Source organism: Coenobita brevimanus, chromosome 60, assembly GCF_032717465.1.
Source record: "Coenobita brevimanus isolate Jiangsu-jjx chromosome 60, ASM3271746v2, whole genome shotgun sequence".
Classification (NCBI taxonomy): Eukaryota; Metazoa; Arthropoda; class Malacostraca; order Decapoda; family Coenobitidae; genus Coenobita; species Coenobita brevimanus.
The window spans coordinates 1,969,011-1,984,515 of record NC_137013.1 but is presented as its reverse complement, the minus strand read 5'-3'; the positions used below and the strand labels follow the sequence as shown (position 1 = coordinate 1,984,515).

General features: G+C 42.6%; 1 protein-coding gene across 1 annotated transcript in view; it reads left to right on the top strand.

Moving 5' to 3' along the window:
* LOC145403091 (putative E3 ubiquitin-protein ligase HERC1) overlaps positions 1-15,505 on the top strand; it is a 597,230-nt gene that overhangs the window by 378,915 nt on the left and 202,810 nt on the right. Inside the window, 2 exon segments of the mRNA XM_080274923.1 lie at positions 11,315-11,462; positions 14,535-14,907. Coding sequence (XP_080131049.1) covers positions 11,315-11,462; positions 14,535-14,907 — 521 coding nt within the window.

Genomic DNA, 15,505 nt, shown 5'->3' with positions numbered 1-15,505 from the left:
GAAAGTCCGTATTACGAGTTCCCGAATGTTCATAATAGTATATATCTTTAGTTGGTTTCAAGTTATAGCCCTGTGAAAATCTGTGACCTTGATTTTGACCTTTCATGGTCACTCGATTACCTCCAAAACTTAGTCACTTTCCTTTGGAAGCAATGCCCACATATCCTGGAAGTTTCATGTAATTTCATTCAACTGTTTTTCCGTAATGTTACTAGCAAACAAGGAAACAAACAAACGAAGAAGTGGAATGGAAGAGGTGGTAGTGGTTAGATTTGAATGAATTAAGGGTAGACCAGAATCTTTTGTTATCATTTGGGTTGTTTAGTAGTTTGTTAGCTTGTCTATGAAGAGAGTTTGATTTAGAAAGATTGATAATAGTTTTGGCATGGTTTCTGATATTTCTATGATAGTTAATGGCTTCTTTAGTTTTGGTCCTTGTATAAGTGTATTAGGCTATTGTTTTATGTTCTGTTACTCTGGCACAATTGTGGTCAAACCATTTAGGTGAATTACTTTGTGGTAGGTGGGGGCACTCACCATCCACTCACTCGATGTAGTGCTGCTGTCGGGTGTCTGCCCTTTCCTCTCCTCCATCCTTCTTTCCTTCCATTCTCTTCTATCTTTCTTTCCTTAATTCTTTCCTTGTCCTTCTGCCTACAGGTGACTTTACACTCCCTCTTGTGTCTTTCTTTCCTTCATTCTTTCCTCGTCCTTCTGCCTATGGGTGACTCTACACTGAGTGACAAGCCAAATGGTTTCCTGTACACCAGGAAACCATTTACTATGCTGGGTGGTAACCATATAACCAAATTTTGGTGCCTGGTGGTTTAGTGGGTAATTATTGTGCTCCAATCGGATTGAGCCAGTGAAGGTTTATATCTAAGGGATGGTTGGGGTTGATTGCTCATGTAATGCCACACAGGGATGAGTGAGGCCGGTCACTCTCATCTTAAATGTCGGGACCAACTGCCTAGCCTCGGGCTCCTACGCTCCTCATGGGGCAATGTAGGATTGGATGATGGATGGATGGATGGACATCTTTTACTGTAACTATGATGAGGAATGAATGTTTCCATGCTGACTTTAATGAAATCCTGTATGTGGCCCAATGTGGAGTGTGCATCTTCAAAGAAAAAGGAGGTCCAAGGAACATCCATGAAAAAATTTTGGAGACCCTCCCATTCTGCCCTGTCATAGTGCCATTTAGTCACCATGACAGGAGGGTGTGGTAGGTGTTGAACTGGTGGCTTGTATCAGACAGTGATCAGAGGATCTGAGGGGGGACTTCACTTCGACATTATAGTTATCTTAATTGGTTTTTAGAAATGAAGAAAGTCAGATTGGGGAAAGCCCCAGGAATTGATGGAGCGTGTGATGATATGCTGAAGCATGGGGGAGAGATAGTAGTACAATGGATGTGGAAGATGTGCAGATTGGTCTGGGAGGAAGGTAGAGTCCTGGAGGATTGGAAGTCAGGTATTATTATTCCCTTGTACAAAGGAAAAGGGGAAAAAGAAGTGTGTTGTAATCATAGGGGCATTTGTCTACTTAGTGTAATAGGAAAAGTGTATGGTAGGATACTTATTGACAGAGTTAGGGAAAGAACAGAGGAATTAGTTGGAGAAGAACAGGGAGGATTTAGGAAGGGAAGTGGTTGTGTAGATCAGATATTCATTCATAGATCTTTAGTGGAAAAGAGTCTAGAGAAGGGAAAGAAGTTGTATGTGGCCTTCATGGATTTGGAGAAAGCATATGACAGGGTGGATAGACAAGGATTGTGGAAAGTATTAAGAATATATGGAGTAGATGGGAAGTTGTTGAATGCTGTGAAGAGAATGTTTGAAGGTGCTATGGCTGCAGTGAGTGTGGATGGTGAACTGAATGAATTTTTCTCATTGAAGGTTGGGTTGAAACGGGGATGTGTCATGTCTCCATGGTTGTTCAGTCTGTACATGGATGGGGTAATAAAAAAGGTACAAGGTAGGGCAGTGGATGTTGGAGTGGCCCTAGTGAGAGAGGGTAGTGTTTGGAAACTCCCTGTACTGTTGTTTGCAGATGATGCTGTGCTGTTAAGTGAAGACGAAGGAGAGTTGCAAGGCTTGGTGGGTGAGTTTGGGAGAGCGTATAAGACACAGAATCTAAAGGTGAATGTAGGGGAGAGTAAAGTGATGGTCTTTGAGAGAGGTGAAGTCAGTGAATGTACAGTGAGGTTGGATGGTGAGGAAATGGTAAATGTGAGTACATTTAAGTACTTGGGGAGTGTGATGAGTAACGATGGAAGTTTGGAGGATGAAATGCTTGAAAGGGTACAACAAGGAAGAAAGGTTGCTGGTTCCTTGAAAGCAGTGGTAAGAAACAGGGAAGTGAGCATGGAAGTGAAAAAGTTACTACATGACAGTATTGTGATACCAACTCTAACGTATGGAAGTGAGGCTTGGACGTAGTTTGGGGGACACAAGTCAAGATTGAGAGCAGTGGAAATGAGTTATTTAAGAGGAGCCTGTGGAGTCACATGGAGAGACAGGCTAACAAATGAGGATATAAAAGAGCATTGTGGTGTGGATGTGGATGTGATAGGAAGCGTTAGGAGGAACGCACTGAGGTGGTTTGGCCATGTGGAGAGGATGGAGGGTGAGAGACTGATGAGAAGAGTGTATGTGAGTGAGGTGGAGGGAGGGAGAGGGAGGGGGAGGCCGAGGATGAGATGGAGGGATGGAGGGGAGAGGTATATTAGAGAGGAGGGTGTGAGTTGGGAGCAGGGCAGTGAAATGGCGGGGGTTAGGGCAACGTAGAAGCGATTTGCTTGTGGCCACCTCGTGAAGGATTAAGGCGTCTGGCAATAGATAGATAGATAGATAGGTTGTTAGAAACATGTCCCATAGGTGGGGATTTTGATCGGGGTTGTTTGGTACGCAGGTAGGTTGATTGGCTAACTGGGTGAGATTAACCCTTTAAACGTGGATCGTCGCATTTACGACGCTCGGCGAAAAGGACATAACGGCGGAGCGTCGCGTTTGCGATTCTAGTAAATTTTGAATAACCGCGGGCAAGCAGGCTCCAGCTGGTATTGTCTATCAGTACCACCACCCTTTAGCTACAATTAGCATACTTTACCTTCGTACTACTGACCTCCGTTGTTGCCAAGTATCGCATTTTTCCCCCCTCCCCCCCCCACCACGGCCCGGCCAGCCTGGCTGTGATACATGGCAGCGCTCTGACTGCTCAGAACTGTAAATCTGCGCTCTCCTCTCACAAGCAGTTTATGCTAATAGGAAACGCTTGTTTCCCCATTTGTAACACTAGCTTTTTTTCGCACAGTTTGCCCCTGTTTAGCGTCAGTTTACCGCAGGCTTTCAAAGTGACATTATGGCAAGTTCTAGCTCTTCCGAGTCAGTGCAAGCGGCCGACAGGAACGAGAATAAAGTGACGGCGTAAGGCAGAATAAAAAGCGCGCCGCGGTGATTTTTTGGGAAGTAATATGATTGAAAATAATGTAGTATACATGTTTTTAGCTGTGAAAATGGAATTGAGTGACGGGAAGACTGCCGCCGCGCTGCATGTCAGCTGTAGGCTTCGTTGATTTTAGCCTTATTTTCAGTGCTTATTGTACAAATACGGATTCCAAACTACCTTTACGTTGTAGTATAAAGTTTACTGTGACTGAATGAGGCTGTGGTAGAGGGGAAACCGGGTTGCTGGAGGTGTGAAAGTGAAGATTTGGTTACCCAACTTTGCAAGTCTCCACAAGTCCTTGGGTAGTCCACGAAGGCTCAGCACCTGTCTCTGGAGAAAGCTGAATGTAAGTACTATCTGCCATACCAAGTATAATGTTTTAGGGTTAATCTCTGATTTTTGGCTAATATTTTCCTTCAGGTACTCAGACCGCGATACAACCCCGCCACTCGGGGGATGGTCGACTATTCACACCCGCGTTTAAAGGGTTAAATGGGTCTGCAAATATGTCACATTCAAAACCAGAGTCATCAGTTCTGGCTGAATAAGTGAGCCATTCAGCTTTATGGACATGAAAATCACCTAGGAGAGTAATTTCTGATGCAGTATTAATGTTGAGGACACTTAGTTGTGATGACAGAGTCAAATAAACTCGGCTCTGGAGAGGCATTAGGGGAACGATAAACACAACAGAAGTACTTAATTTTACCCAAAGAATTTAATTTGTATATGGAATAGTCAAAATGAGTACAATTAAATTTATTAATCCCCTCCAAGGCAATTTCTGATTTAGCAAGGAAACATACGCCTCCTTTGGGTGTGAAAATTTGAATCAAGATATAACAAGGAAAATTAAATCTAGCTAGCCTAAATCAGAGGGGTGGTAGGTGGTGGCGACCATCATCCACTCACTTGATGTAGTGCTGCCTACTTCTTCCTTAGCCTTTATCATTCTTTTTCTGTGCCTGCCCTCCCCTCTTCTTATTTCTCCCATCTATCCTGTCACTTCTTATTGCTTTTCTTTCCTTTACAGGCGGGTTTACATTGAGTGACAAGCCTAATGGTTTCCTGTAAGCCAAGAAACCATTTTACAACGGTGGGTGGTAACCATATGACCAGACCATACGTGCTCCCTTCGTATCAACAAGTGGGTTGGTGGAGGGTTAGTGCCCCTCCCCGTAAAACAAGTAACTCAAAGTCAAATGGCCACCCGTTACGGGATTATGGCGTCTGGCAATAGATAGATAGATAGATAAATCAGAGGTGAAGCCTACTTACCGTTGTCTCTGTCAAAAATAGCACATCTGGGGATTCAAACTGGAGGAAATTGTGGACAGAGTTGATGTTGGAGTGGTCCCCTAACATTGCAGAAGAAAATTTTACTGCACTGACGAGCAGTTTTCGGGTACTGCAACACTGAAGGTGGCACAATCGCCTGATGACGACTGGGAGGGCCCTATGCAGCTGACCCAGCCCTGCCGGTGGTGGTCATCCGAGAAACCACCGCACTATTTCCCAGTATGGCAGCAGCCATGGTTCTTTTTATGCCTTGGGGGGTGGGGGGAGCAGGGATGCGTTGTGAAGTGTGTATGATATGTAATGAGAAGATCGGTGTTTTATGGAGAGAGGATAGCTGGTTTAAGGCTATGTGATGTAATGTGGATGTGTGTGTTGTGTAAGGAGGGCAGCCTGATGTCCTGTGATTTGTGAGGCAGAAAGATGTGTAACCAGCTACCAAGGCCTAGGAGAGAAAATGGAATCCAGGCTGTCCTTGAGTCTACCGTTACTTTGGCAGTAGTACTTCCCTGGGTAGGGCTGCTTACCCATACTGCTGTTGAAATGCTACACTTGTGTTTGTCAGAAGCTAATATGTCTCTCCGACATACTTGTTAATGTGTTCTTTAGTAGGCCTAGACAAATTATCCTGGACCAACACTCCCAGGCCCTTCTCTTTTCTCACTTTTGTGATTGGTTCCAGTCCCACTGAGTGATTCAGCAATGACCTCTCTGAACTTTTCCCCATTTCCAATATTTTGTATTTTTTTTTGCATTGAATAGCATTTCCCATACCCAGCTCCACTCATAAATCCTGTCCAGATCTTCCTGCATCATTTTACAGTCCTTATTTTCTTCGTGATCTTTGCATCATATGCAAATAGACTTGCATAACTGTTTATTTCATCCACTGTATCATTTATATAAATCAGGAACATTACGGGTGCCAGCACCAAGCCCTGCGGTACTCCACTTGTTACTTCCCTCCAACCTGACTTCATGTCCTTTATTACTGTCCTCATCTGTCAGTTTCTCATGCTGCTGTGTGTGTGTGTATTTACTTATTTACCTATTTGTATTTACCTATTTGTAGTATACAGGAATTGAGCAATGCTCGTGTTGTCCTGTCTCCATATCCACATTTATCAAGTCTACCTTTACACACATGAATGTTTTTCTCATGCACCACCTCTTTGTCTAAGTCGTTTCAAATATTTAAGAATATACCTAATTGTGATATACACGGAATGTACTATGCTCGTGGGTTTCCGTCGCTGTTTCTCAATAAGTCGAATTTAACTTTAAACTCGTTTAAGTTTTTAGACTGGACGATCTCTTTGTCCAGGCTATTCCATAAGTCTATACTTCTGTAAGGAAAGCTATATTTCTTGATATCCTTCAAGCAGCTTGACTTTTTCAATTTCATTCCATGTCCTCTTGTTGCTCTCTTATCCCATACAAACAGATCTTCTTTGTCAATTTTATCTACTCCCCCCTCCCCTTTCAGGGTTGCCTTTTGGTATTTTTCATTACCAAATGTGGGCCAATTTGATCATGAAATATTCGTTTGGTAATGAATCAGAGTAATGCATTACCAAACGGATTTTTCACATGTATGAGAATACACAGGATGGAGATGGTGGATTGTTTGCTCTCTCCCTGCTAACGTACATAGCGTGAAAATAATCAAACATGCTGTTAATTATAAGAGTGATTACATGTATTTCCACTTGTATATATAATTAGTGAAGAATAAATGTTTGCTTTACGAATTTGGTAATGAAGATTTAAATTTGGTAATGAAAACTGAGGAGCATGGTAATGTGACCATTGCGATCTGGCAACTCTGTTTCCCCCTCACCAACACCCAAACAGTTATTGCCTAACTTCGATCGCGAGTGGTAGCTTATCGTAATGGAAGCCACACGTGCTCATTTTTTTGTGAATAAACAGTGAATAAACTGCAATACCTAGCCACTAGACCACATGGGAATTTACAGTGTTGTGCAGTGTTAAGAAATTAGAATTTAGAGTGCAAAGGATTAACTGTGGAGTGCAAACCTGGCAGTTGAAACTGTCGGTTGAAACTGGCCTGATGCAGTTAACAATGTCCAGTGTTAAACAGTTATAACTCACAGTGCAAAGAATTACTGTAAGTGCAGCACAACACTGGATTACTGTATGTGCTTCAAGAGCATTTTCACCGCTGCCAAAACCTTACAAAAGGCGGCCACAAACGTGCTGTAAGTACCCTGGCTGAGGTACAGTCACTTCTAATTCCTCATTCTTTGGTTCCTTTTCATTTATATTATGCTTTATGTCCATTATTGGTGTGAATAGAGTCTTAAATAGGTTTGAATAGGTGCAATGCATGTCCAGTAGGGAGCTATTTAGGTGGCTTTCAAAGTTAGGCTGGGTTAGGGTCCATAAGTACCAGTCCAGGAGGCAGGGGCCTACTGTCCGGACGGGATCACTTTCCGGACATGCCTTTGGCTCTATTACATCGGATAGTGGAGGGATTACTGTGCACACAATCCACCCAACCATCTCTCTCCTGTACCACGTCAGTTGCTCTTGAGTAAAAGCTCAGCAAGTTGGAAACACACGACCTTCCACTTCTGAATCCAAACTGACATTCAGCCAAACTATTCATCTCATCTGGGTATTTTATCCATCTGTCTTTCAGGATTCTCTCACACAATTTTGCGACCATGCTGGTTAGAGACACTGGTCTATAATTCAGGAGTTCTTCCATTTCTTCCCTTATAAATTGGTACCACATTTGCCCTCTTCCATTCTTGAGGCACTTTCCCTTCTTCTAGAGAACACACAATTAAACTGTGAATTTTATCCCCCAGTGTTTTCTGCATTCCTTTAGTACCCATTTAGAAACTCCATCAGGTCCTGGGGCTTTCCTTACATCTTGAGTTTCCAGGAATTTATACATTTCTGTACCTCCTTTTTTATATCCTTTATCACCAGTACATTTCTAATCACTCCCTCCCCTTCCACAAACTACAATCACTCCCTCCCCTTCGACAAACTAATTTTCATTAGTGAAAACCTATTGGAAACATTTGTTTATTATTTCAGCTTGCACTGCTGCATCTTTATAGACCTCTCCTTCTACTTTCAGTTTGATGATTCCTTCCTTTTGTTTCAGTTTGCCATTAACAGTTTTATAAAACAGTTTGGGTTCATCCTTGCATTTGTCTATTATACCTTTTTCAAAACTACTTTTTTCTTTTCTTCGTATTCTTGTGTATTCGTGTCTGGTTCCTTTATATTCTTCCTTTGGGATGTTGTTACCTCTCTTTCTCCAATTGTTCCACGCCTTATCTCTCTCCTTTTTTGCTATCATACACCTATTAAACCACTCCTTTTTCCTGTTTTCTTTCCCCCTTACTCTTGGTACAAATTCTTCCACTCCCAAATTATAGAGGTCTAGAAAGATATCCCACTTCCTCTGTATCTCTCTTGTTTCTCTGAATTTTCTCCAGTCCACATTTTCGAAATATTTTCTCAATCCTGTAAAGTTTGCTTTCCCAAAGTTGTACCTTCCCTGCCTATAAAGCTCATCTCTTGGCACCATGTTCTGATATCATCTGGAACTCATTGACTACATGATCACTTTTTCCTATAGGACACAAATATTTCAAAGATTCTATTACATTGGGTTCTTTGGTAACCAGTAAGTCTAATCTTGCTGGTGTGTCCTTACCTTGGAACCATGTCTCTTCTTTGACCCACTGCATCATCACATTACTGTATTCATTGTTATATATAATAATATAGTGTCCCACGAATCTTCGCTGCCTCCTGAGTCCCATTCCTCCCAGTTCACCTCTTTACAGTTAAAGTCACTCATCATAATTATATTGCTGCTTTTCTCAGTTATTTTTTAGCCATATCAGACAACTTCTGCTGGTATTCATCATCATTCCATGCTCTTGTCTTACGGGGAACATACACTACCTCCATATCTCTATTGCTATTCTCTCCAGTTTCTAACTTCATATTTATCACTTCAGCCCTGCCTTCTCCCATTTCCACAGTATCTACATTTATGTTGTTCTTCACTGCTATCATCACTTCTACTCCCATTTTTTTTCTTTTCTGTCTCTTCTCCACAGTTTGTATTTACCATCTCCCATATGAACATCAATATCTTCTCTTAACTTGGTCTCTACAAAGCACATGACATCAGGTTCATGTACCCTCAAAAATCTTTAATTTCAAGCCTTGCTGATATTGAATCATCATCATTAGTATATACCACCTTCAAGTTATTTTTGATGTTTTTTATACCCTCTTCTCTCCTTCTTTCCGTGTGTGTGTGTGTATTTACCTAATTGTATTTACCTAATTGTGATATACAGGAAATGAGCCACGCTCGTGGGGTCCAGTCTCCGTTTCTCAATAAGTCAGATTTATCTTTAGACCGTTTAAGTTTTTAGACTGGATGGTCTCTTTGTCCAGGCTATTCCACAGGTTTATACATCTATAAGGAAAACTATATTTCTTGATATCCTTCAAGCAGCTTGGCTTCTTCAGTTTCATCCTGTGTCTTCTTGTTACTCTCTTATCCCATAAAAACAGATCTTCTTTGTCAGTTTTATCTACTCCCATCATGGTCCTGAACACTGCAATCATGTCGCCTCTCTTTCTTCTTTCTTCTAAGGAAGGCAACAGCTTTTCCAGCCTCTCTCTGTACGACAGATCTGACAGACTGGGGATCATTTTGGTTGCTGTTCTTTGTATTCTCTCAATCTTGTTTATATCTTTCTTTTTGTGTGGGGACCACACTACTGCTGCATATTCTAACATGGGGCGAATCATGGCCACTATCAATTTTTTCATCATCTCCTCATCCATATAATGAAAAGCTACTCTTATATTAGTCAGGAGTTTATATGTCTCTCTAACTGTCTTGTTACTGTGTTTTTCAGGTGACAAACTATCCTGGACCAGCACACCCAAATCTTTCTCTTCTCTCGCTTTTGTGATTGGTTCATTACCCATCAAATAATTCAATGATGGCCTCTTGGTACTTTTACCCATTTCCAATATTTTAGATTTCTTTGCACTGAATTTCATTTCCCACATCCGGCTCCATTCGTGTATCCTATATCAGATCCTCCTTCAGCATTTTACAATCCTCCTCAACCTCTACCTTCCTCAAGATCTTTGCATCATGAGCAAACAGACCTGCATAACTGTTCACTCCATCTACCATATCATTTACATAAATCAAGAACATTACTGGCGCCAACACCGAGCCCTGTGGGACTCCACTTGTTACTTCCCTCCATCCAGACATCCTATCCTTTATTACTGTCCTCATTTGTCTGTCTCTCAGAAAGTCTCTCATCCATTCCAGGAGGTTCCCCTTCAGTCCTCCTATATGCTCTAGTTTCCACATTAGTCTCTTATGAGGTACCTTGTCAAAGGCCTTCTCCAAATCTAAATACACCCAATCCACCCAACCATCTCTCTCCTGTAGCGCATCAATTGCTCTTGAGTAAATACTCAGTAAGTTGGAAACACATGACCTTCCACTTCTAAATCCAAACTGACTTTCAGCCAATATATTCATCTCTTCCAGATATTTTATCCATCTGTCTTTCAGAATTCTTTCGCACAATTTTGCGACCATGCTGGTTAGGGACACTGGTCTATAATTCAGGGGTCCTTCCCTGTTTCCTCCCTTATAAATTGGCACCACATTTGCCCTCTTCCATTCTTGAGGCACTTTCCCCTCTTCCAGAGAACACACAATTAAACTGTGAATCTTATCCACCAGTTGTTTTCTGCATTCCTTCAGTACCCAATTAGAGATTCTGTCTAGTCCTGGGTCTTTCCTCACATCTTGAGTTTCCAGTAATTTATACACTTCCTGTACTTCCACTTTTATATCTTTTATCACTACATTTCTAGTCAGTCCCTCCCCTTCCACAAACTCACATTGGTTAATGTGTGTGTGTGTGTGTGTGTGTGTGTGTGTGTGTGTGTGTGTGTGTGTGTGTGCATAGCAAAGTAACTGGAAAAGGGATTTTGATAAAACTTGGCAAGATGGTTGCAGTTGGGTTACAGACGGGCTTGTTTCAATTTCACGTCAATTGAAATTTCCTAAAGGGATGTTTTGACCCCTATTTGTTTGCATTGTTTGCAGGAGCAGAGTTAGGCAACAAAGAACTTGCCTCTGTGTCAACACATAAATCGCTGGTTTCTAGCTACGCAAAGCCTGATCCAGAAATGACTCTCACTTGAGCATTTCAGCAAGTGCTAATTGGCCCAATAGGGCAACAAGGTGCTTGCTTAACCAAAGACAAGAAGCACTATACCATCTCCTCATCTCTCTGAGTATGAAATAATCCCTCTCATCATCATTTCAATCCCTGGGAGGTGTGATAAGACATCTAAATGCCTTTTCTGTAGGGTGGAAAAAAAATAAAACTTTCATATCAGAGCTCTCATATATTTAGTAAAATATTAAATCTGGATTATTTGTTGGAAGCTTTTTCATTGTCTACTATGCAACAGTAATGCATGTATGCTGTCATCATCTCCCTGACAACATTCACAGGCAAGTTAGTGTGGGAGAAGTTGAACGTGCACACACTGTCCTGCACAATATGTGTATGAAAGCTTGGGCAGAGGACAGTCTTAGTGTGGCAGCAACACAGTCACGCATCTTAGCCCTCACTGCTGCTGAAGACAGATTGGCTGAGCAGGTGAGCACAAGTTGACAGGTGAAGAGTGCAGTAACACCTCAAGATTTGTTGTGGTTTGGTTTCCCCAAACCCTCTGAATACCTAAAACTCTGTACTCCTCATAGAACTTAAATTTACTTTGCAATTTACTTTTATTCAAGCCATGAGCTGTCATTGTATTACTCATAATAGAATAACAGGTTAAAAAGTGATGGCAATGAAATGACTGAGCTAGTTTAATTTTTTATGGTATGATTTACAGGAAATAGTGATGGAGTGTGTGGTGAAATGCTGAAGCATGGGGGAGAGATAGTAGTAGAATGGATGTGGAAGATGTGCAGATTGGCCTGGGAGGAAGGTAGAGTCCCGGAGGATTGGAAGTCAGGTATAATTATTCCCTTGTACAAAGGAAAAGGGGAAAAAGAAGTGTGTGGTAATCATAGGGGCATTTATCTTCTTAGTATAATAGAAGAAAGTATATGACAGGGTGGATAGACAAGGATTGTGGAAAGTGTTAAGAATATATGGAGTAGATGGGAAGTTGTTGAATGCTGTGAAGAGTATGTACGATGGTGCGAAGGCTGCAGTGCGTGTGGATGGTGAACTAAGTGAATTTTTCTCTTTGAAAGTTGGGTTGAAACAGGGATGTGTCATGTCTCCATGGTTGTTCAATCTGTACATGGATGGGGTAATAAAAGAGGTACAAGGTAGGGTAGTGGATGTTGGAGTGGCCCTGGTGAGAGAGGATAGTGTTTGGAAACTACATGTTTGCAGATGATACTGTATTGTTGAGTGAAGACGAAGGGGAGCTGCAAGGCTTGGTGGATGAGTTTGGGAGAGTGTGTAAGAAACAGAATCTAAAGGTGAATGTAGGGAAGAGTAAAGTGATGGTCTTTGAGAGAGGTGAAGTCAGTGAATGTACAGCGAGGTTGGATGGTGAGGAATTGGAAAATGTGAGTATGTTTAAGTACTTGGGTAGTGTGATGAGTAAGGATGGAGGCTTGGAGGGTGAAATGCTTGAAAGGGTACAGCAGGGAAGAAAGGTTACTGGTTCTTTGAAAGCAGTGATAAGAAACAGGGAAGTGAGCATGGAAGTGAAAAAGTTACTACATAACAGTATTGTGATACCAACTCTAACGTACGGAAGTGAAGCTTGGACGTTGCTGGAAGGACACAAGTCAAGAGTGAGAGCAGTGGAAATGAGTTATTTAAGAGGAGCCTGTGGAGTCACATGGAGAGACAGGCTGATGAATGAGGATATAAAGGAGCATTGTGGTGTGGATGTGGATGTGATAGGAAGCGTTATGAGGAACACACTGAGGTGGTTTGGCCATGTGGAGAGGATGGAGGGTGAAAGACTGACGAAGAGAGTGTATGTGAGTGAGGTGGAGGGGGGAAGAGGGAGGGGGAGGCCAAGGATGAGATGGAGGGATGGGGTGCAGAGGTATATGAGAGAGGGGTGTGTGAGTTGGGAGCAGGGCAGTGAAATGGCTGGGGACTGGGCGACTTAGAGGCGATTTGTTTGTGGCCACCCCAAACGGGATTGAGGCGTCTGGCAATAGATAGATAGATAGTTAGTATAATAGGAAAAGTGTATGGTAGGATACTTATTGACAGAGTTAGAGAAAGAACAGAGGAATTAGTTGGAGAAGAACAGGGAGGCTTTAGGAAGGGAAGAGGTTGTGTAGATCAGATATTCATTCTTAGATCTTTTGTGGAAAAGTTTCTAGAGAAGGGAAAGAAGTTGTAGCGGTTTCATGGATTTGGAGAAAGAATATGTCAGGGTGGATAGACAAGGATTGTGGAAAGTATTAAGAATATATGGAGTAGATGGAAAGTTGTTGAATGCTGTGAAGAGTATGTATGATGTTTGTAAGGCTGCAGTGCGTGTGGATGGTGAACTAAGTGATTTTTTCTCTTTGGAGGTTGGGTTGAAACAGGGATGTGTCATGTCTCCATGGTTGTTCAATCTGTTCATGGATGGGGTAATAAAAGAGGTACAAGGTAGGGTAGTGGATGTTGGAGTGGCCCTGGTGAGAGAGGATAGTGTTGTTTGCAGATGATACTGTGTTGTTGAGTGAAGACGAAGGGGAGCAGCAAGGCTTGGATGAGTTTGGGAGAGTGTGGAAGAAACAGAATCTAAAGGTGAATGTAGGGAAGAGTAAAGTGATGGTCTTTGAGAGAGGTGAAGTCAGTGAATGTACAGCGAGGTTGGATGGTGAGGAATTGGAAAATGTGAGTGTGTTTAAGTACTTGGGTAGTGTGATGAGTAAGGATGGAGGTTTGGAGGGTGAAGTGCTTGAAAGGGTACAGCAGGGAAGAAAGGTTGCTGGTTCTTTGAAAGCAGTGATAAGAAACAGGGAAGTGAGCATGGAAGTGAAAAAGTTACTACATGACAGTATTGTGATACCAACTCTAACGAATGGAAGTGAAGCTTGGACATTGTTGGAAGGACACAAGTCAAGAGTGAGAGCAGTGGAAATGAGTTATTTAAGAGGAGCCTGTGGAGTCACATGAAGAGACAGGCTGACGAATGAGGATATAAAAGAGCGTTGTGGTGTGGATGTGGATGTGATAGGAAGCGTTATGAGGAACACACTGAGGTGGTTTGGCCATGTGGAAAGGATGGAGGGTGAAAGACTGACAGAGAGAGTGTATGTGAGTGAGGTGGAGGGGGGAAGAGGGAGGGGGAGGCCGAGGATGAGATGGAGGGATGGGGTGGAGAGGTATATGAGAGAGGGGGGTGTGAGTTGGGAGCAGGGCAGTGAAATGGCGGGGGACAGGGCGACATGGAGGCGATTTGTTTGTGGCCACCCCAAACGGGATTGAGGCATCTGGCAATAGATAGATAGATAGAAACAGTGAATTTAAAACACATGCTGTAGAGTGCCAAAGTGACATTAGCCAGTTACCATGGTAGCAGATGGGCCCTGCCACAGCCAATCCAAGACAATAATAGTACTTACTAAATGAGAGATTCTTCCTATGTTGAATAAAATTGTCAGTTGGTGGTCAGGATACAACATAAAAAGTGCTGCTAAGGAATTGGATTAAAGTGATAGATGAGGAACTAACTTTGACTTTCTGCTGCAGCTTGGTGAAGGTGGATTAGATCGGTCACAGGCTTTGGCGTCTGAGTCATCTGGTGGAGGTGTCGATAGTCGATCTTCACGGCGCTCGGGGCCGTCACTAGGACTGCCTATCACTGTGCCATGTGCTCCAGCCACCCACACTGCAGATCCCTTGGTCCCACTCCACCCTGCCTCCGGACACAACCCACCTCGTGGCCGGTCTGTGGGTTCTCTTACTCCACTTAGTGCTCCACTTCCACCACTGGCCCACAGTCACACCCCATCACCACCCCTAACACCACTGCCACCCCTTCCTCCACCCCCACCTGTGGCCACACCTCTGCTGGAGATGGGCTTCACTCTGAGGCACATCCAGCGTGCCATCGCTGCTCAAGGTAGTATGATTTTGTCATGTCAAGTAAATTTTCTTTTTCTCTTGTGGTATTGCTAGTACTTGTGCTTATTACTGTATTATAGTTATCATTCATCATTCAACCAAATACAGTCGTCACTCTGCGGGGTTCATTCATGCTGGGTTCAGTTATTTGTGGAGACCAGATGGTCATTCTTCAAAAACATCCGAGAAGTGCTGGAAACTATCAATGGGAGTCCACGTGACAAATTTTTTCCACCTGCACAACCCGTCCTGCACTTTCTCATGTGGCCTGCTCCTGTTTGTCCCACTCAGGCATTCCAGTGTTGTCAACTTGGTAAAAAAAGTGACAAAATCTAACGACTATACATATTACTGTATCTAGTTGTGACTCAGACTGATTCATACAAAAGTATTCACCATATACCATAATTATTGAAATTATACCATTCCATAATTTCATTAAATCACTGCCATTTTCGTCTCCCCAAATTAGTTCTTAAATTGAATGACCGCAGAAACAAGCATTGATGTGTAAGAAATACATAAAAATCAAGCCCCAAGAACATAATGTGTGAAGGTGTTATGAGACAGTTGTGGTGATGGAAAGATGACCATGT